The sequence below is a fragment of the Triturus cristatus genome, chromosome 9, assembly GCF_964204655.1.
Source record: "Triturus cristatus chromosome 9, aTriCri1.1, whole genome shotgun sequence".
Taxonomy (NCBI): domain Eukaryota; kingdom Metazoa; phylum Chordata; class Amphibia; order Caudata; family Salamandridae; genus Triturus; species Triturus cristatus.
In genome coordinates, this window is record NC_140592.1 from 220,064,135 (window position 1) to 220,090,447 (window position 26,313).

The 26,313-nt window shown below is 40.2% G+C and overlaps 1 protein-coding gene across 5 annotated transcripts in view; it reads left to right on the forward strand.

Annotated features, from left to right (window-relative positions):
* KBTBD8 (kelch repeat and BTB domain containing 8) overlaps positions 1-26,313 on the forward strand; it is a 54,184-nt gene that overhangs the window by 20,742 nt on the left and 7,129 nt on the right. For all 5 annotated transcript variants that reach the window (XR_014968509.1, XR_014968510.1, XM_085624768.1 and 2 more), the window contains 2 exons: positions 1,517-1,727; positions 20,322-21,436. Coding sequence is in view for 3 of the 5 variants with exons in the window: in XM_085624768.1 (XP_085480894.1) it covers positions 1,517-1,727; positions 20,322-21,436 (1,326 nt within the window). In the remaining 2 variants the exon portion in view is untranslated. The remainder of the gene's footprint in view (positions 1-1,516; positions 1,728-20,321; positions 21,437-26,313) is intronic.

The window sequence follows — 26,313 nt, forward strand, 5'->3', positions numbered from 1 at the left end:
CAGATTGGGGAAATTAAAGTGTGTACTTGAGTGCATATCTTCTATTTATTGCACTTTCTTTTCCTCTCTTATTGAAATGGCTCTTGAAGATACATTTTTTTTAAAGTTATAATTTATAAGAAATTGGAGCATTAGTTGAGGAGGGTAGGTATCCACCTCAAGCAATTACAATCATGTCAGGGTGAATCACTAAATAAACCAGAGCTCGACCCTCAGTAACTGACAGAGCATACTGGCTTCATAATCTCTCATTGCCTCTTTCTGGCTAAATCCAGGATGATGAAACCCTTTCCCCTTGTGCAGAGCCTGTGTGCCCACTCTGGAAGTGTGGCTATTGAAATAAGCAACTTCCTATATGGTCACTTCAAACTAGTTCTGGGAGCAGCTCCCTCCCCACTGTGATTGGTGCCAGGCTGAACAAAAAAGGAGCCTGTCCAGGTGCCATCTGACATCTGTCCTTCGACAGCGCAGGCCCCTTTGAAATTAAGTTCCTGGGCAAGGCCCAAATGGCCATCCTGCCATAGGAATAGAAGCTTCTCCCCGCAGCCAAGCTTTTGCCTCCTGCTCTTGAGCAGTTTTCAAACCTCATTCAGGTTTAATTACTCAGAGGGCTGATGCTTGAGGCCAATGCAAATTGGTTTCCAGAGGCTTCGGCAGGGAAAAGAGAACTTTTCTAAAAGTACCTTTTCCATAATATTTATTTAAAATGTGACCACCAGTGAATTTAGTTTCTAGTAAAAAATTCGAAGAGTCAAAGTATGAAGTTTCTAGGTATTTTCTAGCCAGAGGGAACTATATTAAATGTAATATTGCATCCCAGTGTTTTCCTATGGAACATCCAGCCTTGCTACAATGAAAATAGCTTTGGCACCTTTTCACTGGAAGAACATATCCTACTTTTAAAATCCATGCACCCTGTCGTATGGACAGTAAGGCATACTTGCGGGTTAACTTATTATTATTTAAATGCAAACTTAATGCCTTTAAAAACAGCTAAGTTTAAGAGGTCGAATTGCAGTTTAAAAGCTGTTTTAGTCAGGCGACTATGGTAGGCATAAAGCCATGTTTTAGACTACCACTGTAGTGGATGACGCAATCAGTGCTGCAGTCCACTAGTTACATTTAACTTTCGAACCCTATATTTACTTTGTACCATATGCTAGAGATTCGTAGGTAAGTTAAATATGGCAATTAGGAGTATCCAATTGTATCCTGTTAAAAGGGGGAGCACAGACCCTGATCAGCAGGAGTAAAGTGCACAAAGATCTACAACCAGCCGAAACAGTCAAAGCGAAAAAACAGGGGTTCACTGTGCAAAAGATGGCCATTCATGCATGATGTATTTTGGAGTTTTATAAAGCACTGATCATAGGAACTATGCAAATGGGCACTTAATTGTGAGTTGTTTTATGGCCTCATATCTGTAAGCCTGGAGCTTTGTAAAGCTTTGGTGATGTTTTCCAAAGATATCTTAAATGGATTCTATAACATGTTGTTTATATTTTTCTCCTTGCAGAGTTAGGCAGTCATTTACAAATCCAAAATGGAATTCCTCCTTCGAATGCAGCCAGCAGCACCATGGACCCTTTGCATGCATGCAGTATTCTCCAACAGCTCAAAATCATGTATGATGAGGGGCAGCTGACTGATATAATCGTAGAAGTGGATCACGGTAAACAGTTTCCCTGTCACAGAAATGTTCTCGCTGCAATCAGTCCTTACTTCAGGTACCATGTGAATAACAATTTTTCATCACCACTGTCTTTTTTTTTTTGTTTTTTTTTTTTTTTCCGTTGTTTTTCTTACTAAAAACAAAATTTGCATGCAGCAATTGAGATAGCGATGCTGTGAGCATTTTGATTGGTTTGTGGGGGTTATTAACCTGTAATTTAGTTTGTATTACTTCCCTTGTGCAACCAATGGTTTGGGTATTATGTAACATGCCTTGTGAATAGTGTTCTCTTGATATGCCTTTTCAGTACCTTATGTGTTTGGGTCTCACCTAGGAGATAGCTTTTAGTCGTCAGACAGGCAAATATACTTTGGTCCAACACACTGCTTACCATTGGTTACCTTTGTTACCTTTGTTGTCAGTCTTGCTTGCTTTTCATTCAATTAATTTACCTGTCCATCGTCTGTTTGCCCCTCCCCTGGAGCATATCCTCTCTACCATCCTTTTGATTGGATGACTTGTAGCCTTCCAATAATGACATTGGCATGCCTAGATATGGCAGTTCAAAGTTTTCAGTTTTATTTTTATTTCAGACCTAGAGATAAGTCAATGGAACTTCTCCTATTTGACTGTCTGCATCCAGCAGTTGACCACACTGCTATTTTGCTTTAGAGTCCTACCGGAGATCGCCTGGGGAAGATTGTAGCAGTCATGAAACCACCTTATACCGGTTTGAAGGTTATAAGAGACTTCCTATCATAAGCCAGCCCTCTCCCCCTATCTTCACCATACAACAGTTTTAATCTTCTGGTAAAAGAACGTAAAAAAAGACAAGCGCTTTGAGAATCATGCGAGGGTGTAGCACATTCCCCAACTCTCAGATATTTGGAATGGATAATTTAATTGGAGTGCGTTCCTGAACCTTGTGTTCAGCCTCCGTATATTCATATATACTTGTTTAAAGCAGAAAAGCAGAGCACCCTTCCTAGTCATGGGTTACCTTAACATTATTCATGCTGCTTTTTATTTATTTATTTTTCCATTTGAATTCGTTTTGTTCAGACGATTTGGTTTCAAACAATGATTTTCATATTTTTCAACGTGCATGGTTTGAGAAGAAACTATGAATGAGGTAGCAGACATGTGTTTCGCCATGCCTAGGACTTGGTCAACGATAGAATTGGAACAGAAAAGCACTATATATTTATCGGATAAAGTACCCCTGGGTGTACAGCATAATGATATTGCAAGTCCCCAAAAAGTTTGACCATCTGGAGGAACAAGGCTGAAGGTCATGGAACTCCTACACAAACTAAATTGTGATAAGATATAATTTTTTATAAACCTTTTGTATCCTCAAATATATAAATTAATATACACAGCAAATGTCCTTTATTAGTTGGAGTACATGTTAGTGCTTCACAACAACAATGCTAGGATTTGTACCTTCCCTACTATAATAATCTATCATACCTACTATATCTGTATACTGACCATACCTATCCTACTTTACGTAATCAAACATACTATAGTATCTTACTATACCTAACCTACCAACGTATCTCCTGGGCCACTAGATGTGGTGATGTGGCAATGTATGCATAATTGTGAATTTATGGCCATTGCTGCATATTCTGAATAATTCGCAAATTTTAAAATGTTTCTAGCTCGAAAGGACCTGAAGTTATTAAATATACAGCCATGCATATTGGCATGCTGTGACAGGTCCTTGTGCAGTGATGGCTTCCTTTTGAGTTGCTGATTGTTATTGCTGTTTTTAAGTATTAAACTAAGGAGGTGAAAACTTTGCCTAGATAGTGTTAAAATTACAACGTAGTGGCGTATTATTGAGAGAGTTCTGTAGCACACTGCATAATTTGACTTTTCTTGCTGCATAATTAACTCTGCCACATAATTTGGTCCTTCCTGCTGCATAATTCCATTGGCCATGACTACCTTGCACACATAGTCTACCTCCCATATTTTACCTACCATACTGTTCACCTCAGCAGTGTCTATATTTTACACCTTCATTAAGGAGGCAGCTTTGTCAACAAGCATTGTCAAAGCAAATGGATCTCGCCATTAGGACCTAATGGTTTTGGCATGCTGTGCAGCGCAGCTAAAGAATACGAACATTTTTAAAAAGCCTTTGACGCAGCTACCAACGTCCTTTGCAGGTGTGCACACAATGCATGCACGCAGTGGCAAAATGATGCTGGTGCTTCTGTTGGTTATTGATCCAGGTTTGAGTAGTTACTTAAAGGATAAACGTGGAAAGTAGGTTATTTTTCTCTTTAAAACTGGGAAGAAACTTTTGGATAGAAGTAGAAAAGCGGAGCAGAAGCAACATGGGAGTTCGTGGGTGTGGAGGAAGAGCAGCAACGGATAACAGAGCAACATGGAGCGGGTGGGGAGAAGCGCACTGAAGGGCAATAGTGGAGTACTTGGATGAGGGGGAGAAGCAACGGGTGAAAGAGGAGGGTGGGGTAAGCAACACAGAGGGATACAATGAGGAGGGGAAGCTACTGGTGAGAGAGCAAGCACACGATTAAAAAAGCAACAGAGGGAGTAGACCGGGGCGATTGCAACATGGGGCGGGGAAGAAGCACACGGATAACAGAGCAGTATGGAGTGCAGGGTAAGCGAAGTACACAAGGGGAACAGCTGGGGAAAACATGGATTCTCATGGAGTAGTTGACCAAAAAGAAAAATATAGTGCTTGAAAAAAAGCAAGTAGTGGAAGCATATGAGCCATCCAATCAGTAGTGATGTAGAGAGGCAATGCTCCATGGGAGGAACAAACACAAGATTGACCTGATTGGGTGTGAATTAGGAGCAGGCAAATGAGTGATGGGAAAGCCAACCTATGATAAGCAATGGGATGTCCCAAGCCCCTGTATACTCTTGGTATGTGTTGAAAAAGACAACCTATCTGTTGCCAAGTATGGAAAACTTTAAAATGGAAAGGGCCAACTGTAGCTTTTTAAGTGCATGAAAATGCGAATTTCATTACTACTTAAAAAATAGGACCTGTTAAATTGACCACTGCTTGTGAGATTTGGTGTGATAGTGCGGCTCTAAACACACATTTTGCTTACAAAGTTGGTAGAGTGATCTTTGGATCTTTCTTCTCCAATTATTGACTTTTATTTTTCTGCCTACCCCTTTTAGCCATTAATCTTAGACTTTGTCATTTGGTCAGCCAAGATCATCATTACAGTTCTACCTGATGAGGTGTAATGTTAGGGTGTTGGTGTTTCCTTTCCACTTTCAATGCAGCGGGTGCATTGAACTGCATGCAAGACTGCTTTACAATTCCAAGCCTCTCGTTAAGCTATCTTTTGGCTCCCTCCAGTGTCTAACTTGATATTTTGCCAATCTGTCACCCCCTCTAGTTTCCCTCCACCCTTCTGTCCCTATATGTTCCTTGTCCCCCCCCTACCAACATCTCTCATTCTTCCCACCTATTTTCCCATGTGCTCCTAGGCTACTCCACATTGTACCTTTTGTCTGCAAAATTGGGACTTCATTTTGCACAAAACTCAGCCATCCCCAAACACTATCTTACATATTCTCAATGGCTGTCACAAAAGTGGGTTTAGGTTTGACTCCCTGCTCACCTATGGCCTGCCATTGATAGGTAATACTTTGACTTGCGAACGTACATTTAGAATACTCTACAGTAAGACCCCCTTTGATCCCAAATCCTCTCAACTTTCAATAATCTAGTATCCTGTTACTCTTTACTAGAGCCAAATACCAAGATGTCATGCTGGAAGTAGTTCACCCCTTGTTCTTTACAAAAAAGTTGGAACATTAAGTGCTGAAATATGGCCACAGTCGATGCCTGATCAGAAGGTACGCACGTAAATTGATAGCAACCAAAAGATGTGATGAACAAGGTTAATTTCATTGATTCTGGAGACAAAGAAACCTGGTGTTTGGCGAAGACAGGTCAATTGTAGAGACCCATTTTGCACCTTTCAAACAAGTGATCATTTCAATTATTTTAAGGAAAGAAAAGTTTTCGGACCATATTATTCCAGTGGCACAAGTCCACACAACCTCATTTTGCCACTGTTATGTCTAGAGATCACTCAGGGAGAAATCTGATCAGAGGCCTCTATGGGCTCCACTTGTCCAATTCTTTAGACACTTTGTCTCTCACCAAAACCGGTATATTACGACTCTTGTGCACTTTAGAAATTGCATACACCTTTAGAACCGTCTTGTGCTCAAATCCCTGCAAGTTACCTATCTGTTTGCTAAACACCAAGGGAAGTTGTTTTAACGTTCTGTTACTTATGATAATGCCTTCGTCCACCACTAGAACCTGCTCCTTACTATCCGGATCCAATATAAAATGCAGCATTTTCTGATCAAACCATCCCTATACAGTCGGACCTTTAATGGCAACATATGACTTTCCTCTGGTCAGCCTACTTTTTAACTTGAAGGTAACCCATCTATACCCCAACATGTCAATTTGTTCCCCACTGTAACCCTCAGGATGTATGTGAGACTTTAACAATTCCACGCCCACTTTCTGTACAAATGACGTATTCCATAGTTCTCCATTGAAGATGGTATACTACAAACCAGAATCTGCAAAAAATGTGATTGTTGCACCACCTATCTCCATCACTCTGTTTTGTTTTTACATAAATCATCATTTGTTTAACAAGATTATTTCTCACATTTATGACCAGATTACTAACAGAAGCATTACCATATGCCTACTCATCACCGATATCGCTACCCACTCCCAGATCACTCACCTGTTTAACTTGTGGTTTCCTTTTCCTGCAAACTTTAACGTAGTGACCCAGAATGCCACAATTAATGTATTTTTGATTGACCGCTGGACAATTTTTACTGTAGGCTAAATGATTTAAATTTCCACATCTGTAACCTCTTGCCTGGTCTTTGAATTTAACTTTGTCCCGACTAAAGTTTGAATCCATTTTCTTATCTACTCTTGAATTAACCTTCCTCATAGCCTCAGATACTCGTGCATCTTGCTTGACAGTGACAGCACATGTACTAGAAATCTCCGCCTTGTGTACTATGGCAAGGATTTCCTCCAAAGATATGTCACCAGTAATCCAGAGGCCTTCTTGAATTGCTGGATTGCATGCATGCATGCATGACAACCTGATCTCTTATCAAGTCATCATGCAAGTTACCAAATTTACAATCCAATGCAATTCTTGTTAAACTCAAACATAATTGTTTACTGATTCTGCCTTACTCTGTTTCTTTTGTAAAAATATGAACCTTATTATGCCTATGCAGACCTTGGGAGCAAAATAATTGTCTAAATTCAACAGTGCTACGTCGTAAACATTAATCTCCCCTGAAACCAGTATTCTAGTCATTCAAGGAATGTTCCAGCCCAGCTGACCAAAATGCTTGAGGTGGAGAAATGCGGTAATTTTGTGTGCTCATACTGAATGGATTTGTCCTGTGTCTACTCTTCACAGAAGGACTAGTTCACTGTCCAAACTTCACCACCCAGGGAGCACAAAGGTTACGTTGAACGTGAGACTAAAGTAATTTGCCTTAAGAATCAGCAAAATGTTGAAATAAGCAAAATGTGCTCTTGAATTTATCTTAAAATCAAAATGTCGTAAAATACCTTAGTACCAGCCAAACTCTGTGAAATAGAAACTGTGCAGATCGAATGCACTTTAAGTCGAAAGGGCTAAAAATGCCCTTATTCCCGCCAAAACTCTGTAAAAAGGAAACTGGGCGGATGAAAATGCTTCAGTTACAGCTGTGACAATCGCAATTGCCGAATTCATACCTAAAATGGTCTCTGCCATGCGAGGTCATGCGGGGTAACTCCTACTTCCTGTAAAAGCCAGCGCGATCAATAAAGAATCCAGGCAGCTTGCCTGTACAGGGATTACGGCGGTAAGCCCTTGCGCAGTAAGCACTGGCAATGGGTGTGGCCCACTTGCGCCGACAATGGCCGTGGTTCACGCACTAGCCTAGCCCTGGCTGTAGCTTTAAGCACACGTGCTGAGGGAACTGCCACAGTTAGTGCACCCAGCCAAATTTACCCAATTCAGCAAATGGCCCAAATACATCCGACATCAGCATTGATCGCACATCCGGTGTAGGTCCGTGAACAGTACAAATAGAGGGATGAAGTCTGTAGCAGTCAGGCAAATTACATTTGAACAAGTTCCTGAATAAAAGAAACTCCCAAAACACGTAGGTCTGAAGGGCTCCTCAGAACTCGCCACCAGTGTTAGAAAGAATCATGCGTAGTGCAGGCTCCAGTAATGAGTCTATTGAAGCTGAGGAGCATGGAGGGACACAGCTCGCAGTAGACTGTCCTTCCTCCAACTGACTCCTAACAATCACCATGAATCAAATGTACTCGTTCCATGGAAGCTAGGTAGCCTAGGCTTACGTGTAATCAAGCAACATAACTGTTGGCACGCCTTGGGTTATTTGTGGAAATGATGCTCTTTGAGAAGAGTTTTTGTTCTGGCCTGCGAGCTGCTGGATTTTACACATGCATTTCATTTTTTTCCTGGTGTAATCGTGGATGTAATCCAGCAAGGCAGGAAACCGTAGACTGCTTTTTCTACAATTTCTTTCATTATTAGATGCTTCAGTACGATGGCCTATTTGATGATTTTATTTAGATAAACTGTATGTGAAACGCTTTGGAATTTTTTTAAATTGGGGTTGACTGAAAATCTGTCTAAAATGTCTCTCTCCCAAATCAATCTAAGGATGGCTTTTTATGATGGTATATCTAGAGCATGCCTATACTGTGGAGGACCTATTGGTTAGTTTGAGGGAGATACTTGGGTTTCACACTTTCCTTTAGTTAAATGTAAGAATGGGATTATGAGCAGTAGTTGATAATGGACACCAAGGCAATTGTTTTTGCCGCAAGTACCTTGGTTTGAGTCCTTGTCCAAGGTGAAAATACACTACTGACAGAGTGCTTTTGATAAGTGTGGGTGGCTACTTGAGCTCAAGTGCAGACCTCCCAAATATTACCTTGATATTATTATGTATCCTGTTTCCTTAAGTGGGAAAGTAACAACAAGAGTATTCACAGGGTTGTTTTGATAATGTAGCAGTTGTGGTAAGGGTCTTGGTTCCTAGAAAATTCCCCAGTATTTTAAAAATGTTATGTTTGGGTTGTAGCTTCAGGAATTTTGTGAAGCCTTTTGGTTTGATTGATGGACATTACCTTTGTTATCACTGAAAGCCAGTAGGCTGGCTCAGTTAGTTGAATGGTGTCCGCTACCTTAAGTGGTGATCTCAAAGACACTGACTTAAATCCAGGCAAGGCAAATTCCTCAATACATCTTTCCATGGAAGGTAAATTGATTTAACGGTGGTTAAAATCTTCTCAGTCTAACGTTTTTCATAACATATATGACGCACTAGTTAAAGTGAACAAATTTCTGTCTGCTGTTCATGGTAATATGCGTGTTCTGCTTCCCATAAATTGGGACAATATTGAAATGTGTTTTTATAATGATTTATAGAATTGATCTATGAAGTGATGAGTAAAAACTAATTATAATTGTTACTTTTTGTTGCTTGAGAGTTTCTGCATTTTAGGGCTCTAGTGCTATTTAATTTAGTAAACAAAATCAAGCTAATTACATTGCCGGCTGAATATAGCCAGGATCTGAAGAAAGCTATTTCATTTAAAGAAATGACGTCCAACATAAACCTTGATGGGCTGGATTTTCAGGATATCCACACACAATTTGTTTACCCACAATTCTAATTAATGCTACTTAATTATATAGTCAATGATTGTCCTGAACATCTGGCACAGCCCCTGCTCTCATGGACCAATATAAGATTCCCTGAATGTGTGTTATCCAACACATTTTGACAATGGGGAATCCCGGTATGCCTATAGATCTGGGTAATCAAGACAGTTATAAATGCAAATTAATTCTGTTGGGTGAGCCTTTTCAAGGGATATTTAAAGTGGAAAAAGAGGTCATGGAAAGATACTCTTTGTATGCAATAAGGGGTGTAGAATTGTAGAAAAATTCTACTGGTCCGAGGGACAAAATGTTACTGAAATCCACTTGTCCTGTAAGAATATCCACTTGACCCACCTAATTCATAAATCATGAAGACTGACTGCCACAGAATTTGCCTGTATTGTGAACAATGCACCATGCTTCACATGTAAGTCTCAGTGTGCAGTGCATGGTGATGTAACAATTGTAAGCAGTTTTGTCGCACTTAATAATTTTACTGCAGGTGTACAAAAGTTGACACTGTGCTGCACACACGTGTCAGCCAAATTGACAAATGGCGTCTTGAGGCAGAGTATTGACTGGGAATTAGAACGATAAGACCTGCAAACGTGCGCTGCCTGAGGTGATTTGTTTACAAACCTCAGCAGTAGCCAGGCATCCATGTGCATACTAGAAGAGACACAAATAGATACTTTAGGTCTTCCTCGCATGGCAGAAAACCCAGAATGTAGTGGCTGAACTGAAGAATGTGGCAAGTGTGAAACTCGCACAGTGGCCATTAGGCTAATATCTAAAAATGTAAATACCTGTGTAAAAAGCACTGTGTGTCTACTTTATAAGTATGAGGAAACACAAAAAAAATTAACTAGAGAATTCTGCTGAATCACTAGGAAAAAAAAGGGGATTACATATGTAAAGAAACAGTACTGTGTGGCTACTTTTGTAGCTATCAATAAAAACCGATCAAAAAGTAATGAATGCAAATTTTTGCAAAAGAAAAGGATTTCTTATTTCAATACTCGCTAGTTTGTTAATTGCAAAAACGTTGCATATTTTTTAAAAAAAGGGTTTGGTAGACCTGGGCACTATAGAGATAACTATAATTAATCAGTTGTAAGCTGTCCACTCATTCTGACTTATATTCATTTAATCCTTTGTTTGTTCGTTTTTTTTTTTTTTTTTTTTTTAAATGTTCCACAAGTGGTACTCCTAGTGTCACAGTGGTGCTGTAGGATGGGCTGCTTTTATTCTTTGTGTAGTTTGACTTCCATTGGAGAAATGGCATGGGAGTATAATGGCATAGATTGCATTCATACTGTTCCAATGAGTGAAACTTTTTATTTTGAGAGTCAAACGCCTTGGTTTCTAGGCACAATTTGCAAGCCTTAAATTCAGTGTAATGGAAATTACTTGTATTCGGTGGTAGGTTCCTTAAGGTTTGTATAGTTGACTGCTTTGCACTGGATAGTAATTACCTTACAACAGAGTCGTTCACCTTGTTTCCTTTTTTGAAAGCATATACAGGTTTGCCTCGGTGTCTAATTCATCTGAGACCAAATTCCAGTGTTTGTGTACCACTTTTCTGACCCATTGCTGCTTGTGCAGTAGATGGTGACATATACCAGACGTTTCTAATGATCAGTTTTAGTTTTATGGCTCCTTAATTTTCTAGGGAAATATCTCATCCTAGATCTTTGAGTGGACCCTTGAGAAAACCTTCCTAACACGTTGTGTATTGGGGTCCCTGATTCTTTGAAAACATTTATGTTCAAACGCAATTCCTTCAGTTCCTTAGAAATGTTCTGTATGGAAGGTTATCCCCAAGGCTGGGGGTGTTGTTAATTGAATACCTTAGCAAAGTGTTGTGCTCTGTCAGCTTCTACACAGAGTGGTGTACAACTTTTCAGAGTGCCTGATAATGATGTCCAAAATCTTAATCTCTGAAGTACTCTGGGTCACTATACATTTTATATCTGGCTTGCGATCAATTACCCATTTCACCCCAGTGCAGAGATCTGGGCCTAAATCATCGTTTTTTTTGCTCGCATGCCATTCCAGTTTGAACCCAGCCATATGCAAATCAGTCTTGACCCTGTGCCTCATGGGAACAGTCCAGGGCTGTTTGCCCGAAACCTGTCCCAGGATACTTGTTTCCGGTCCAGGGAAGACATGACTTGGCAGTTCGGGCTGGACTGTTCCCATGAGGCACAGGGTCAAGACTGATTTGCATATAGCTGTGTCTGAACTGGGGTGACAAAGTGAGCTTAAGAATGATGATGGATTCAACCCAGATCTGTGACTGGGGGGGGAGGGGAGTGTTTGAAAAGTTTCAGCACTCCGTCCATCTCCTTGTGGTTGCTTAGATATGGGTTATTGTCAGGAAAGATGTATAGATGTTCATAGTTATCCATGTATATATTCGCAACATCAGTGCCTAGGCGCCCTCGTAGCTATGTCTTTAACTTGGAATTAATAAGTCTTTGGGAACACAAATTAGTTTTTTTAAGTGTTACTTCTAAGAGTGCAAGTATTAAACTGGTTGGACTTTTCTCCAACAGTTTTATCCAATGCACAGGAATCAGCCGACTGCTAGATTCTTTGTTGCATTCAATGAAGTAAATTTGTATTTTTTGGTTTGCTTTCAGTGAAGTAAAAAATAGAAAATGTCAAATTCAAAACGAAATCTAGTCCTACAGTTAGTGTATGTAGTCCCTATAAAGACCTGAGAGGGGGTTCAAGTGCTGGGCTCAAATCACCTGAGAATGACCACTTCTGCTATCGAGCCACCAGTCAACTTGCACCTCAAGACCTTGGATAAGACCTTGATGTCATGTAGAAGATACTTCAGTTGAAAGATGTGATTGGGCCCTACCCCTGTAGTCCACTAAAACAAGTAAGCAAGCTCATGCTCTAGTCTACTTATCACCACTGACTTAAAGGTGGAGATTCCTTCAGTTGAAAGGATTGGGGAAATCGCCAGCTCGACTATTCCTGAAGCTCTTAAAAGTAAGAACACTGGTTACTTGAAAAATAAAGCATTTCTTAAAGTAAATAACCAAAGAGCGATCCTTCTGTTTTTGGAATGCATTTGAAATTTGTGAATGCAAATGTCTTTGGACGAACAATTGGTAACTTCTCATTAAGTATAGTGTTTTTATTAGTTGCCTAAAGCCCTGGTAGTGTAACTCCTTTGATCACTGATCAAGATGATGATAATAACAGTGAACTTTGTAGCACGCTATGAGGGGGTTGTAGTCCAGAAAAGATGACATTGTGGAAGGAGACCATATATCAAAAGAGTGACTGTGAGAAGTTTCTGTTTAGCACACACACTCGACATATATACAGTTAAACAATTCAGTGTGCAGCTCCTTGATGGCGGTCCAGGTTCCTACATTCGTTACCTTGGCGTAAGGAGGTCATATGAAGCGTCATCTTTATGAAGCATGAGACCTCACCCACACAAAGGTGCCTTGCTTCAGCATTGGGCTGTGCTCCTTGTTTGGCAGGCAATTTCCAACAGGACCCCAAAGGGGCTTTTTGACATCTTTTTTTTCTTTTGGCCTCTAGGTCTAAAATGATAAAAACCTACTGTTCTCGTATGTGTACAGGAAGTGAGAAAGGAAATGGCGCCTTTCTCTTATAATAGGAACAGGTAGATTGGTCTAATGGGTGATGGGTAAAATTAACAAGAGGTTCCCCACCTGATGAGTTTATTTTAGGGGCCTCTGCTATGAGTTAAAACACAGGGTAATATATGGGTACACAACTTTCCTAATATTCAGAAATTTGGTCTACGTGTTTCATGCCCGTAAAAGTCTAAACAGGATCCATAACAATTCATCAAGACCTAAATGTAGACCTAATCTGCTTATGGCGGGTCTAGGATTCATAACATTTCTGTGCGCCCACTTAATAGTGATCAGTACTCTGATTTGAGACAAAATCTGTTTCTGACTTGCAACTCCATTTCACCTGTATAGGCTAGAACACGCCTATGGTACTCGGATCCCCTGGGACACATGGAATTGTTACTACCAAGTGGTCATTTTCTCCTTCCATAGCCTCTGCAGTTAACCTACCGGTCTCCTCGGTCCTGGTCTAAATGTTTTATAATAATACAGCTTTGGTTTCTCCACCCACACGTTTCATCTGCAGTGAAGAACACACTCCTGACAAAATCTTCAACAAGAATCCTTGTGTTGGTGTCTAATCTATAAATCCATATCTTTGTTTTGACTGCAGTGCGTATGCTTTCTCCTTGGACCATACTGTACAAAAAAGCTAACAGTGCTAATATCAAGGTCCTTAATTTGGCACATACTCCGGTAATGGAAAATAATTAAGTAGTCTTTTAAACTGGTCTGACAAACGGAAGAAGCAAAATCTTAATTGTGAAGATGTTGTTGGCCTGTTCTCAAATACCTTGAAGTGTTTTTGGACCAACATATTACTGTTAAAAAAACTAGAACTAAAACTAGAAAAACATTCCATTAAGCATACTGGTTCACTCTATCTTAAACATCTGAAATTGCAAAAGAGACATCTAGCTAATTGTCAAAAAAATATCTGAGTGTTATTGTAACCAGGCTTCTGGGATCACCAGATTACTAAAGCCTTCGAACAGCCTCCCATCTATTTCAAACTGGTGCATCTGCTTTAGACCGCTACCACCAGCCTATGTTTATACCCACTAAGGAGTTTTGTGATAATTAAATATCATTGGGGAAACTGCTGATGACCCATCCCTTACTAGTTGTGATTGATAAATGGCTAGAGTTGGGTCTTGAGCATTTCCATATCTAGAGACCTTGTACTTAACCATGTGAATCTCTTTCTTGATGACATTGTACCACTTTAACTTGGTTTAAAACCTCTTTGGGACACCATGCAAGCCTCAAGATGTTCATCGGTGTTATCGTCTGACCGTTATACTCTAAAGGCATCTGTTTGACGAGATCATTGTAATATGTTTTAAAGCCAATCTTTTCATCGTGACGTTGTGTAATTACTGACCGAGCACCACTTTTTGGTACTTCCTCAGCAATTTGTGAAACCAATTGACTACAAACCGCAAAGCTTTCTCAAACTACATGGAACTCAATGCTTTATGATGCTTGATTTTGTCTCCTTTTATAGGTCTCGCCTAGCGATGCAGTGCAGGCGCTGCTCGCCTTAGCGAGATCTATTGTCGTCGCTTTCTCTGCTAAAGGGGGACAGGAGATGTGCATGTGTTCGGACAGGATATGTGCACTCCGTACGCGTGCACAGCTCCTGTCCCCGCGTAGGGCTGGACACATATCTACCCACCAATGCGCCTAATCACTTCCAAATTAAATCCATTTAAAATACCAAACGATTGTTTGTGGTCCAGCACTGATCATAAGTACTCGCGTTTTGTATTTATTTGCACTGATGCGTACAGTCCTTCCTTAAACACGACAAATGCCCTGCTTTGCGAAGTGGCAAAAGGGTTAATGCGCTCTGTTTATTTCCGTGCATGCAATTTTGGTTTTTATGTTTTTTGCACTCAAAACCTGAACTCCCAGCGTGTTTCTTTATTTCGGAAGGAATGACTAGAATTGTCACCGGAAGATGAAAAGCAGGGTTCCTATTATTAAACAGAGGCTTGCTGTTGCCTGACTGACATGTCTGCTTTTCGTTGCACGTGTTTGGAAAGTCACGGTGAAGGGTGCCAAAATCCCTCAATCCCTGCCTTTCGCGAGGAACTCGTACCTCCTTCCCATAAGAAGGCTTGTGAGTGGAAACAAAAATAAATAGGTATTCGGCCAGGATGCCCTTTCGGGATGCAGTGCAGACCGTGCAGTGCGAGGAGATGGTTCTGCGTAGTGGAGACCGAAAAGCTGGTGGACGCTGGAGCTGTTCATGCACTCACGATGTCGTTTTTTTTTATAGTTTTGAGTCGGATGTAGTTTATCTGTCAAATATATATATATATATATATATTCACAGATATGTGTACAAGTAAAGGCATAAACTGCTATATATATTGTGCATGTGGATAAATTAATATGGTTCACGTGTATAAATTCCCGTATATACATTTCCATATATCATGAGCATTTTCTGTAGAGGCATGCATGCCTGCATTTCCGTGTTCTCTCCCTTTCATTCTATGTACAGGAGTACACATTTTATAACTGGGAGACTAACTTTGCCCAATAGATGTACACTCTTGAAATACTGAGCCTTTCTGGCTACCCACGAGTAGTAGGAACTCCAAGGAATATTTTGCAATTTAAGGACATCAGCCGGTCTATCTCTTTGCCTGTCTGATTGTCGGTTTCCTGTGAATTCTCATGCTATTATCTGCACCCACATCTTCAAGGTGTCATTTGTGTCAATTAGGAATGTTACAGTAAGAGTCTTGAACACTGGGGGTGCAGGTGTTTCAGTGCACCTGATCTCCTAGTTATTTTCAAGAACTTTGCCTCCTGTAAAATTAATTGGATGAGCTGTTGGAGGTGGCTGGCAGTCTCAGAATTGCCACTTCATTTCCTGATTTTCATTGTAAATCAAGGCAGCTATTCCATGCAGCAGGTTTTGCTAGGGATATTGATATGTTGCCTTGCATATTCACCCGTTCATGCCTGCAAGAGGAGCCCCGTTTGCCCACTGCTGCTTCCCAGTTGAACCATAGAGCGACATGTTACGTTGATTTGGGCAGGGTTATAAGACGACTTAAATAGATGTTTTACAATTTTAAAGACTGATTTTTTTTATTTCACTTCAGTGTTCAGATTTGTATTTCACAGACCTGCTTGTGTTTATGTAGATATAAGCATGGCTGTTTATATGTATGCCTATATACGTATTTGTATACCGATACTATCTATCTTTCTATCTGTCTATCTTTCTCTTTACTTTTATTTTCACTTCAAAGGTGAGGCAAGTACAATGACAGAGGCCTCTGGGACATGGATACGGCATTATTGTATAGCATACCCCCGACACAAGAGAAGCAAACATCCAAGCCTTTGCATTTCCCTACTCGATGAATGCAAAAATCAAACATTCTTATTAGAAAAGAAAACCAACATAACACCTTTAAAAGGAAAGAAGCTAAGAGTTGCTGTTGTACGAGCCCCACCCCCCACATATCCAATCTCCCTCTATAAAAAGCACTTGCAATGCATTTACGCGAGTTTGAGCTATTGACATTGCAAATGACAATGCCTTTTTATTTTTGTTTTTTAAAACCTAAATATAAGGCTTTGTTATTTACAATGCCAATAGCTTAAACTTGAATAAATGCGAGACCTATTGCATTGCAAATGCTTGTTCCTTTATGGTCTGTTTGGTAAGGCAATACTTGAAGTCCAGCACCAGGAGTCTTGAATCAGATTTTATGTACTATGTAATTGCAATCAATCCGCACAAGATGTGTCTTTTGTACGGTATTCGTAGAACAGTGCGCTGACCTCACTTAGTAAAGGGCGTCCCCCGCCAGCACTTTTGCTGTAGTTACTTCTAGTGTTCATTTATTTTGTATATATTCATGTGACGTACTTCTTGATAAAGTCCTGTGTTATTCCATCATAACAGTTTTAGAGTTCACTCAACTTGAATATTTATGGTGTGTACCAATATGCAATGCAGTTCGGGCAATGGACCTTCATCAGGGGCTTTGTCTGTAGAGATCAAAAGAAACTGGTATCAGTACCGTCAATGATGATGTCATTGAGTCGTTAGTCTGTGGCAGAGATGATTCACTATAGTAGTGATAACCAAAGTAAAAAGCGTGATAAGGTTCATGCTGAGGATTAAGAGTGTGATAATACTCCTCTGTAGCAGTGATAATTTACTGAAGTAGTGTTGGCCGAAGTGAAACGAGAATTGAAAACTCATGCTGAAGAGTAAAAGCGTGTTCATGCTGAACGTAAATCAAATTAGTGATTCAATGTGATGACTTCAAACGCTATGTTAATTCCAATGCGATGGAACAACAAATCGATAAGTGACTATTAAACACACCTGGTGATTGTGCAGCGTGAACAACAGTGAGTGACCTGCTGTATTGGAAACCAAAATTAAAGCGAAAGACGAAAGCCGGTGCCTGTTAGTAAACGATCTATAATTACGAATGATATGGTAAATGGTGTGGCGAACAACGTTCCAAAAGGCTGTCAAATGTGATACGGGCTACATAAACTTGCGTAGCGAAATATACTCTGGATACAGAAACGCGTAGTGAAGATCTGTGGATTTCACTATGAAAATGAATAAACCAAGGCAAGTATAAATTAGCTGCACAACCCGTTGGTAAGCTCCCCTAACAAAGTACAGTGGAATAAAAACACTCACCCACATGCCGTGTATGCGACGTGTAAGTAACCGGATTTCAGTCCGGGAGAAAGTGGATCTAATGCACGTACAGTGTTTATGGCGTGCCCGGAAGTTGTATAAAGGTCATGAAAAAAATGAATGATGTGAAAGAAAGACTACTCCCTGACCTTTTTTCAACTTCCGGAGCCAGATGTAGCAAGTCATTTAGTATTTAACGGGCCAATTCGCAAATTCGGCCCGTTAAATGCTAAATGGTCTTTTCAAATGTACAAAGGCCTGAAGTCGGTCGCAATTTGCGATTTCTACTTGGTAGAAGTTGCAAATTGCGACCTCGATTTGGGAATCACAAATGGGGATTACCTATTTGCGATTCCTAAAGTACATGTACAAAGCATTACCTAAATCCAAATTGAGTCTGGCAATAGCATTTCCTAACTGCCCAAAGTCGATGGTAACCAGGTGCAAAATCGATGCAATCCAAATCTTTTGAGATTTGTCATTTGGTCAGGTCAGAAGTATCACAGGTCATGTCCAGTCCAAACCAAGATTGCACATGCTTTTCTGCCACAGCCAGGTGTCTTTGGCAGCAGAGATGCACCTTGTAGTACAAATACATAATGTCCGCTGTGGTTCATGGAGCCACAGTGTCAGTTTGCTCCTTCCTAGTTTTTAAAAATGTATTATCATAGTGTTTGTCTAAAGAGTGGAATCCTAGTTGTGTTCTGCGAACCACCACTTACTGCAGTGGTGAAACACAGTTGGGGCCATGTGTCCAGATTATGCTAGTAGTTAATGACAAGTTAGTGATATGCCTTAGCATGATTGTGCCTACCCTGGCATAAAGATGGCATGTTGTTGACGGCCAACACATGTATGTAAAAAAATTGAATTACTAGTGTTTCTCTCCCTCCCTCAAAATGCCTTAATTTTTTGAGAGTGGGTCAAGCAAGATGAAACCTATTGTATTTTGTATATGCTCAGTGTGTGTTTGTTAAAGTCCGATGACTAATCATTTTAGCTGACAACGTATGTTGCTTCCACTCGAGTTACTACCCTCCATTATATTGATAAATCTATACAGTCTTATTTTAATATAGTCCTCTCGCTATGGGATTGGGTCCATTTGGTGTCAATGTTGTATTTCACAGAACACAAGGTAAACAGTCCTCAATTCCACCTTTGCATACAGAGCAAGATAATCCGGGCCGTAGGCTCCTATTTTTGTTTTCAAACTTAAAATCTGACTTTTCTAAGCCCGATAAAGTGGCCTAATGTCCCAGGTTACTAGCATTATTTGTGCTGTGTGTAGGAAGAGAGGTTGGCATTTAAACACTGTTCATCTGTGGTTTCTGAGAATGAGGCAGGACTCTTTTGGGTTGTCTTTGTAAGTTTAGTATCTTTAGAGATTCAAACCACGGGTTCAACAACACATTAATTTGCAGATTTTTTTTTTTTTATCAATCGCTCCCTTCTTGGACCTCAACAAAAAACTATAATTGCCAAGTACTTTTATAGTTGAGAAATGTATATATGAAGCCCCTTATTACACTCCTAAAGGAGCATGGCTTGAAGTTGGTCAACTAATGTGTCAGACACACAACTTGATTCTGTCCCTTACTAACAACCAGGAGGAGACACTCCCTGCCTTTCAGAGAGGCAAGACCAAAATTGGTGAGTGGATAAATACTAACTCCTTGAAACTGAATGGGGATAAAACTGAGTTCTTATGTTGCTTGAGAGGCAAAATCCCTATGACGCTCCCCCATAATTTCTGGGCTCTTTCAGCTGGGGAGGATCCCCAGCCATCAGACACAGTCTTGGGGTTGTGTTATGACAATAAACTATCTCTGGGGAGCCACATGATTAAATTGGCAGGTACGTGCTTCGCTTTACTCCATGGACTGAGGAAGGTGCTTCCATTGCTGCCTTCCAACTCCAAATCCCTGGTGGTGCGAAGTGTTCTACTCAGCAGACTGGACTATTGCAATGCCTTACTACCTGGAGCAACTGATTATTTGGTAAAGCGAAACTGGTGCTAAATAGACTTCGTAGGTCCTTGGCATGTGACGCCCTGAAGCAATTACACTGGCTACCTCTGAAGCAAAAGATTACTTTTAAAGCCTTTTGTATTGTTTTTAAAGCTCTACAGGAAAAGGCCCTGTGCCACTACAACACTGATTCAAAAGATGCATCACTGTGATCTCTGCGCTCAAGTATGGCAAACCTTGTCTGTACCCCTACGTACTGAAGGCCTAGGCAAGGGGGCTGGACTTTTTCAGTCAAGGCGGCTCAGATGTTGAATGAACTTCTATCACTAAGGGCTTCAACGGAATTGTTACAATTTAGAAAGGACTTGAAGACTTGGCTCTTCCTGAAGTAAGCGGTTATGGCCGGATGTTGTGCATGTGCATTCTCAAAGTTCGTTTCCGACAGTCGCGCTTTATAAATGCTATTAATAAATAAATCGGTCTTAACCATTTGTGACTATAATTCAGTGTTTAAAGTCTATTATTGATGCTTAATATGTGTTTTTAACTTTACTGTTTTTTTTTTTTTTTGTTTGTTTTTTATTTGTATTTTAGATCTATGTTCACTAGTGGCCTTACAGAGAGTACTCAAAAAGAAGTTCGAATAGTTGGCGTTGAAGCAGAATCCATGCATTTGGTACTGGACTATGCCTATACCTCCAGAGTTGCACTGACTGAGGCTAATGTCCAAGCTTTGTTCACAGCAGCTAGTATCTTCCAAATTCCTTCCCTGCAGGACCAGTGTGCTCAATATATGATAAGTCGTTTAGACCCCCAAAATTGCACTGGAGTCTTCATCTTTGCTGATCATTACGGCCATCAGGAGCTTAAAGATCGCGCCCAAGATTACATCCGTAAGAAGTTTCTATGTGTCACCAAAGAGCAAGAATTTTTTCACCTAAGAAAAGACCAACTCATTAGTATACTGGATAGTGATGACTTGAACATTGAGAAAGAGGAGCATGTTTATGATGGAATAGTTAGGTGGTTTGAACATGAACGAAATAAAAGAGAAATCCACCTTCCAGAAATTTTTGCCAAATGCATTCGGATGCCTTTGATGGAAGATGCATTTGTGGAAAATATCCCTCCACTATTTGCACAGGCTATGCCAACAATCTGTGTTCAAAGAGGGAAAAATAGTGCCAATGGCTGCACTCAGCGACTTGGTATGACTGCTATTGAAATGATAATGTGTTTTGAAGCAGCAAACAAACACTCAGGAAAGAAGCAAACTGTGCCTTGTTTGGATACTGTCACAGGGAAAGTGTACAAACTATGCAAACCACCAAATGACATGCGGGAAGTTGGAATAGTGGTGACTCCAGACAATGATATTTATATTGCGGGAGGTTACAGGCCAAGCAGCAGCGATGTCTGCATCGATCATAAAGCAGAGAGTGATTTTTGGTTGTATGATCATTGCAGCAATAGGTGGCTACAGAAAGCCCCTTTACTAAGAGCCCGCATAGGCTGCAAGTTGGTTCATTGCTGTGGTAAACTGTACGCAATAGGTGGACGTGTTTATGAAGGAGATGGACGTAATCCACTTAAATCCGTGGAATGTTATGACAGCAGAGACAACTGCTGGAGTGCTGTAAGCATGATGCCTTCTGCAATGGAGTTTCATAGTGCTGTGGAGCATAAAGAACTAATCTATGTTTTACAAGGTAAGACTTCAGACGTGTATGGGTACATTTGTTGCTCTGTTTTTAATATGCAAGTCAAGTAATACTCACTGTAACGAATGTAAGGATTATGCTTTAGTTCGGTTTGTGTTGTTGTCCTTCACCGATCAATAGCAGTGTAAAACGCCACAAAGTCCGGAAGAGCATCATGCCGTGTTGTGGTTCCAGCTGGACCTCGCCTTTTATGGTTTCAACCTATCAGGGAATTACTGATTTTGTGCTGCTTTCTTGGTGATGTTGATAGAATTTTTTTTGTTTCCACTATTCTTTTTGTTGAGTAGACCTCAGTGTGTTTTATACTACCCTATATTTGGGACACCTCCTGTTTACTTTCATTGGGACTGTTTAACCCATGTTTCTCCCCTTTTTTGTTGATTAGTTTTCCTCTGCATTTATATGGTTAGCTACTAATATATTTTTTTATTTATATTAAGTCTGGTCGAGCCATACTTTATTTGTTCCTTAAATGCATTGTGGTGCGAGGTGTTGTACTCTAGCACTCCTTTAATGCATCCCAGTAGTAACAGTCGAACTTAACTTGCTCTACTAAGGGGCAGTAAAAAGATGTTTTATGACTTCACATTTGATTTTGTCTTTGGGGAATGCCTGTAGTCCAGTTGTTAAAGGTATGGCCCACATCACATATAAGCTCCTTTGATTCACGCCATTTCATCCTTCCAGTTGGTTAATTTACTGGCACTTATTGAACAGATTTGCTGTTACATTGGAGTCTGCCAATTTGTGGCAGTCCTTAAAGTATTAGATTATTTCATGAGCCTCCTTTCAATTTGTCTCCATATTCAGATCTGCCTCCAAAGTGTATTGCCTGTTAGCCAAGCTATCAAAAGAAACTTCTTGCAATGCACCCTTTGACCCAGTGAAAAAGAAATATGTCTGTAAAAGTGCTGGGCAGAAAATCTATAAATCTCTCACCTTGCTTGTGTGGTATTTCTAGGACTGATATTACTGCTATAGCCTAAACCTTCTGGGGTTGCTACTTTCTGAAGATGGTTGTGCCAGTGTTCGATCTGGAACTAGTCACTTTCTGTTTGTCCCTTCTTTTTAAGAGCCAGAGATGTCATAGTTTGTTGAGTGCTCTTTGAGCAAGGGATGAGCTCGTGTCACCCACCACTTCCGAGTAGCCATCCACTTAATCTGGGTTCCACCTTCTGTGCTTCCTTGCTGGTGAACGGTGACCAGTTTCTTGAGCCAGCTCGGCAAATGTTTATCTCATCCCACATAGTGAGTAAGAACAGGCAAATGTTAAGTCTACTACAAATAAGACATTGGAGTCTTCTATCACTTTCTATTTCCCTTCCCTCCCCTGTCCCCCATCCTGGTCCCTATCCTACGAGCTTACTGTGGTCACAAAGGATCAATTGGTACAACAAAGCAAACCAGCTTTTGCAATGCAATTTGTTTCGCCTATGGGACCTTATATGTATTTAGCTATGCAGCACATTAGCCTGGGTGCTGAAACATCTACTGCTCTTTAACCTGGAGGAACAGTAAGCACCAAACTGCGTGACATGCCAGGTATGGAAACACATGGAGAGAAATATTGCCTTTTAGTGGGAAATGGTATAGTCCAAAGCTCTGTTTTTAATTTAAAATCAGGGCCTTCGGTGGTCATATCACTGAAAATACAAGATTCGAAAAAAAATATTGTCTACGGGTGCTCGTAGAAGACTATTTCTATGAACTGGATTCTAGAGAATGCTAAAGTGATTCTGGTATTTTACTGACCTCTGCTGGTCGTTTTCTATCAACAAAGTTAAATAGCGGCAGATGCCAGAGAGAGGAAAAAAAGTCTCAGCAGAAAGCAATTCTGGTATTTTACTGACTTCTACCGGTAATTTTCTATCAAGACAGTTAAATAGAGGCAGTTGAACAGAAAAAAAGTCCCTAAGCGAAAGCAGACCAGTCCTAGGACTGATCTCCAGAGCCCACTAAGTACATACACATAAGAGGTCTTGCATGCTCGACCTAAAAAGCGGGACCTGCCTGCTCTATTTCGTTCGTGGAATATCTCACCTTACCTTAAGGATGCAGAAAAAACAGTATAGATATATCTAGGAGTCCTAGTATATGTATATATCTATATATGTGTATTACTTTCCAAGTGAGCATAATGCAAGAGTAAGGATTATATCACCCAAGTATTGTGGATCCCAAAAATAAAAATATAACTTTCTGGTCCCTCATAACTCCAGCACTCCTACCCTCCCAGTCCTTTCCTCTGCTTCAAAAGCGAAACCTTGTGCATTTGCTGCAAATTAAGCAAAAGTTGTAATTCAGATATTTAAAATCTTGTGAAACAAGCGGTTAGCCGTGCATCTTATCTTGGGCGTGATTTGAGATGTACTTCTTGATTATGGTATCACCCCCTACATGAACTGTTATATTTTTTTTTTTCAACGCCGTCCCCAGTTTCTTTTACCAAAGCACACTCCCATAGTCATCGACCATCTGTATCTCCAAGAGGTGCATTTAACTGGCTGTTAAGAATGCAGTCCCATCACTATTCCACTTAAAATTTGTATGACTACTGATTCTGTGCTCAAGCAAAAGTGTTTTCTTTGCAATTTTTGGTGTTGATAGTTGTGCTGAAATCTGATATTCTTCCTTTTGCTTAGTTTTTTGTACTCGTCTAGTTCCACCAATTCGATATCATGTAAATGGAATGAAATTACAGCTTTTCAGCAAGTCTCCGCTGAAAGGTGATTGTTATTGATCGTTTCGAGAATTGATTCTTTTGCAATAGTTCTCCTTCCTAGCCAAGTATTATCTGACCTCATTAGAGCAAGCTCTGCATGAGTGTGTATACTTGAGGGCAACAAAGTGCAGTCCAAAATTTTTCAGAAGTTTAATTTCAGTATGATAAACAAATCCTGGTCAATCAGTGTACTTGACCTCAAAATCTGTATTTATGGCTTTGAAGTCCCAGTGCTTCCATTGCTAATTCTTATTTCTTTGCACAGATATATTTTATTGACACATTCTGCCTGAAACAAAGCATTCCACGAAGGTCTGATGGATAAACTTGCTATACATACTCAGAAGAATGGCTCTTATCGCAGTGAATTATTAGTATTTGTCTTGTTTTCCTCCAGACAATCATGGATTTTGCCTTCGATGGCCAAGAGTCCAGACATCTAGGGACTGCCTTACAAATGGAGGTTCTGTAGAATTTAATTTTGTTAAGTGTCTGCGTTGTAGCTTTTAGCGGTTGGAGATTTTTCAACGCTCATGTTGATGGATCTGGCTAATAACTTTTTGACTTTCTATAGTAGCATTCTGGAAATAAAAGCAGAGAAGGATTTCTATATGCCTTATTTTCTTTCTGTATTCGCCATCAGACCTTTCTAAGAATCCTATGCTTGATTTATTCTCTGCTGTTAGTTCACAAATCTTTGGTTCTACTATTAAACAACAGTTAAAGGTAACACTTAGGTTAACATGGTGTGCAGCATTGTACAAATCCACCTTGTCATGTGACCCTAACCCTGGATACCAAGGCGAGGCTATTTTTTGGTTATTAATATTATTAATAGTGATATTCCTACTCTGTGAACAGCTAAGTCTTAAACAATTTCCTGAAATTGACTTAAATCGTAGACTCTAAGAGGTGAAGACAAGCTATTCCATATGTGAGAAGCTTGCATGGTAAATGTCCTGCCACCAATATGAGAGAGTCTAAATTTCGGCTGCACCAAATGGGTAGCTTTTGAGGAGCACAGATGATGACCAGAACAAGATCACTTAAACTTGTCACAAAGATATACAGGGCTAACCTGATAGAAGGCATTTGTGAACAATGCACAAAGACTCAAAAAGAATTCTCTTTTGCAAGGTATTCCGATGCAGTTTATTAAGAGCAGCAGAGGATGACCAAGGAAGGGTGAGATCCAAACAGACAGCTACTGTTTTGAATTAGAAACAAGGCCTTAATTAAATAATCATGGCAGCCTAGGGAAAAAAAACTTTAAATAGTGGCCTATCAGTGCTCGGTGAAAAGCAGGAAGAAGGGGTAATATCTTATGGCACATTTTGAGAACGGAGAAAAATTGAGGCCAACTGGATTAGTGGAGCTGGCAAAGATAAATTGCTGTCCAAGTGGAACTCTAGGTTCCTGGCTGCAGATGAAGTCACTGAAGGAACGTTGGACTGAGAAGGCCAAAAGTCATCGAGGATGAGTAAGAGGAATCTTGTTCAAAGCCTAGCATACAACCTTTGTTTTACCCTCTATAAATTTGAGGGAGTTGGAGGTGAACTAGCTGGTAATTTCATGCATAAATCGTTGTAAATTCTCATAAGGAGCAGATGAGTGTAGTCCACAGAGGTAATAAGCTGTGTGTCATCCACGTAATGCATGAAGATGGCACCCTGATTGTGATTTAGCTGAGCAATTGGCCTCCAGTAGATATTAAACCGAGTAGGACTCCGAGCAGAGCCCTGAGGATCACCCTGTTCAATACAACAGAACTCTGAGTGCAAAACAGCGGGGAATGGACCGTTTGAGCTCTGGTATTAAGATGCAATGTATGCCACTTCGCAGGGCTTCCATAATTTCAGCTATTTTAATATATCAGAGTAATATTTAAGGTGTTCTGAGAAACATTTACGAGAGAGCTGTCACCACTAGAAATTAACATGTCTCTTGTGCAGAACCTTGAAAAATAGTTTTGAAGATATGGAGGCAAGGAAGAGGATTTCTATATAAACAGACAATTTTCAGCTCATGAGTAATTGTGGGAGCAGGTGATCCAAACAACCTCAACATCCACTTTTTATTTTTCTGTGAAGAAAAGACATGAATAGATTCACATAGAAAAAACATAGACTATCCCTTCTGGGGA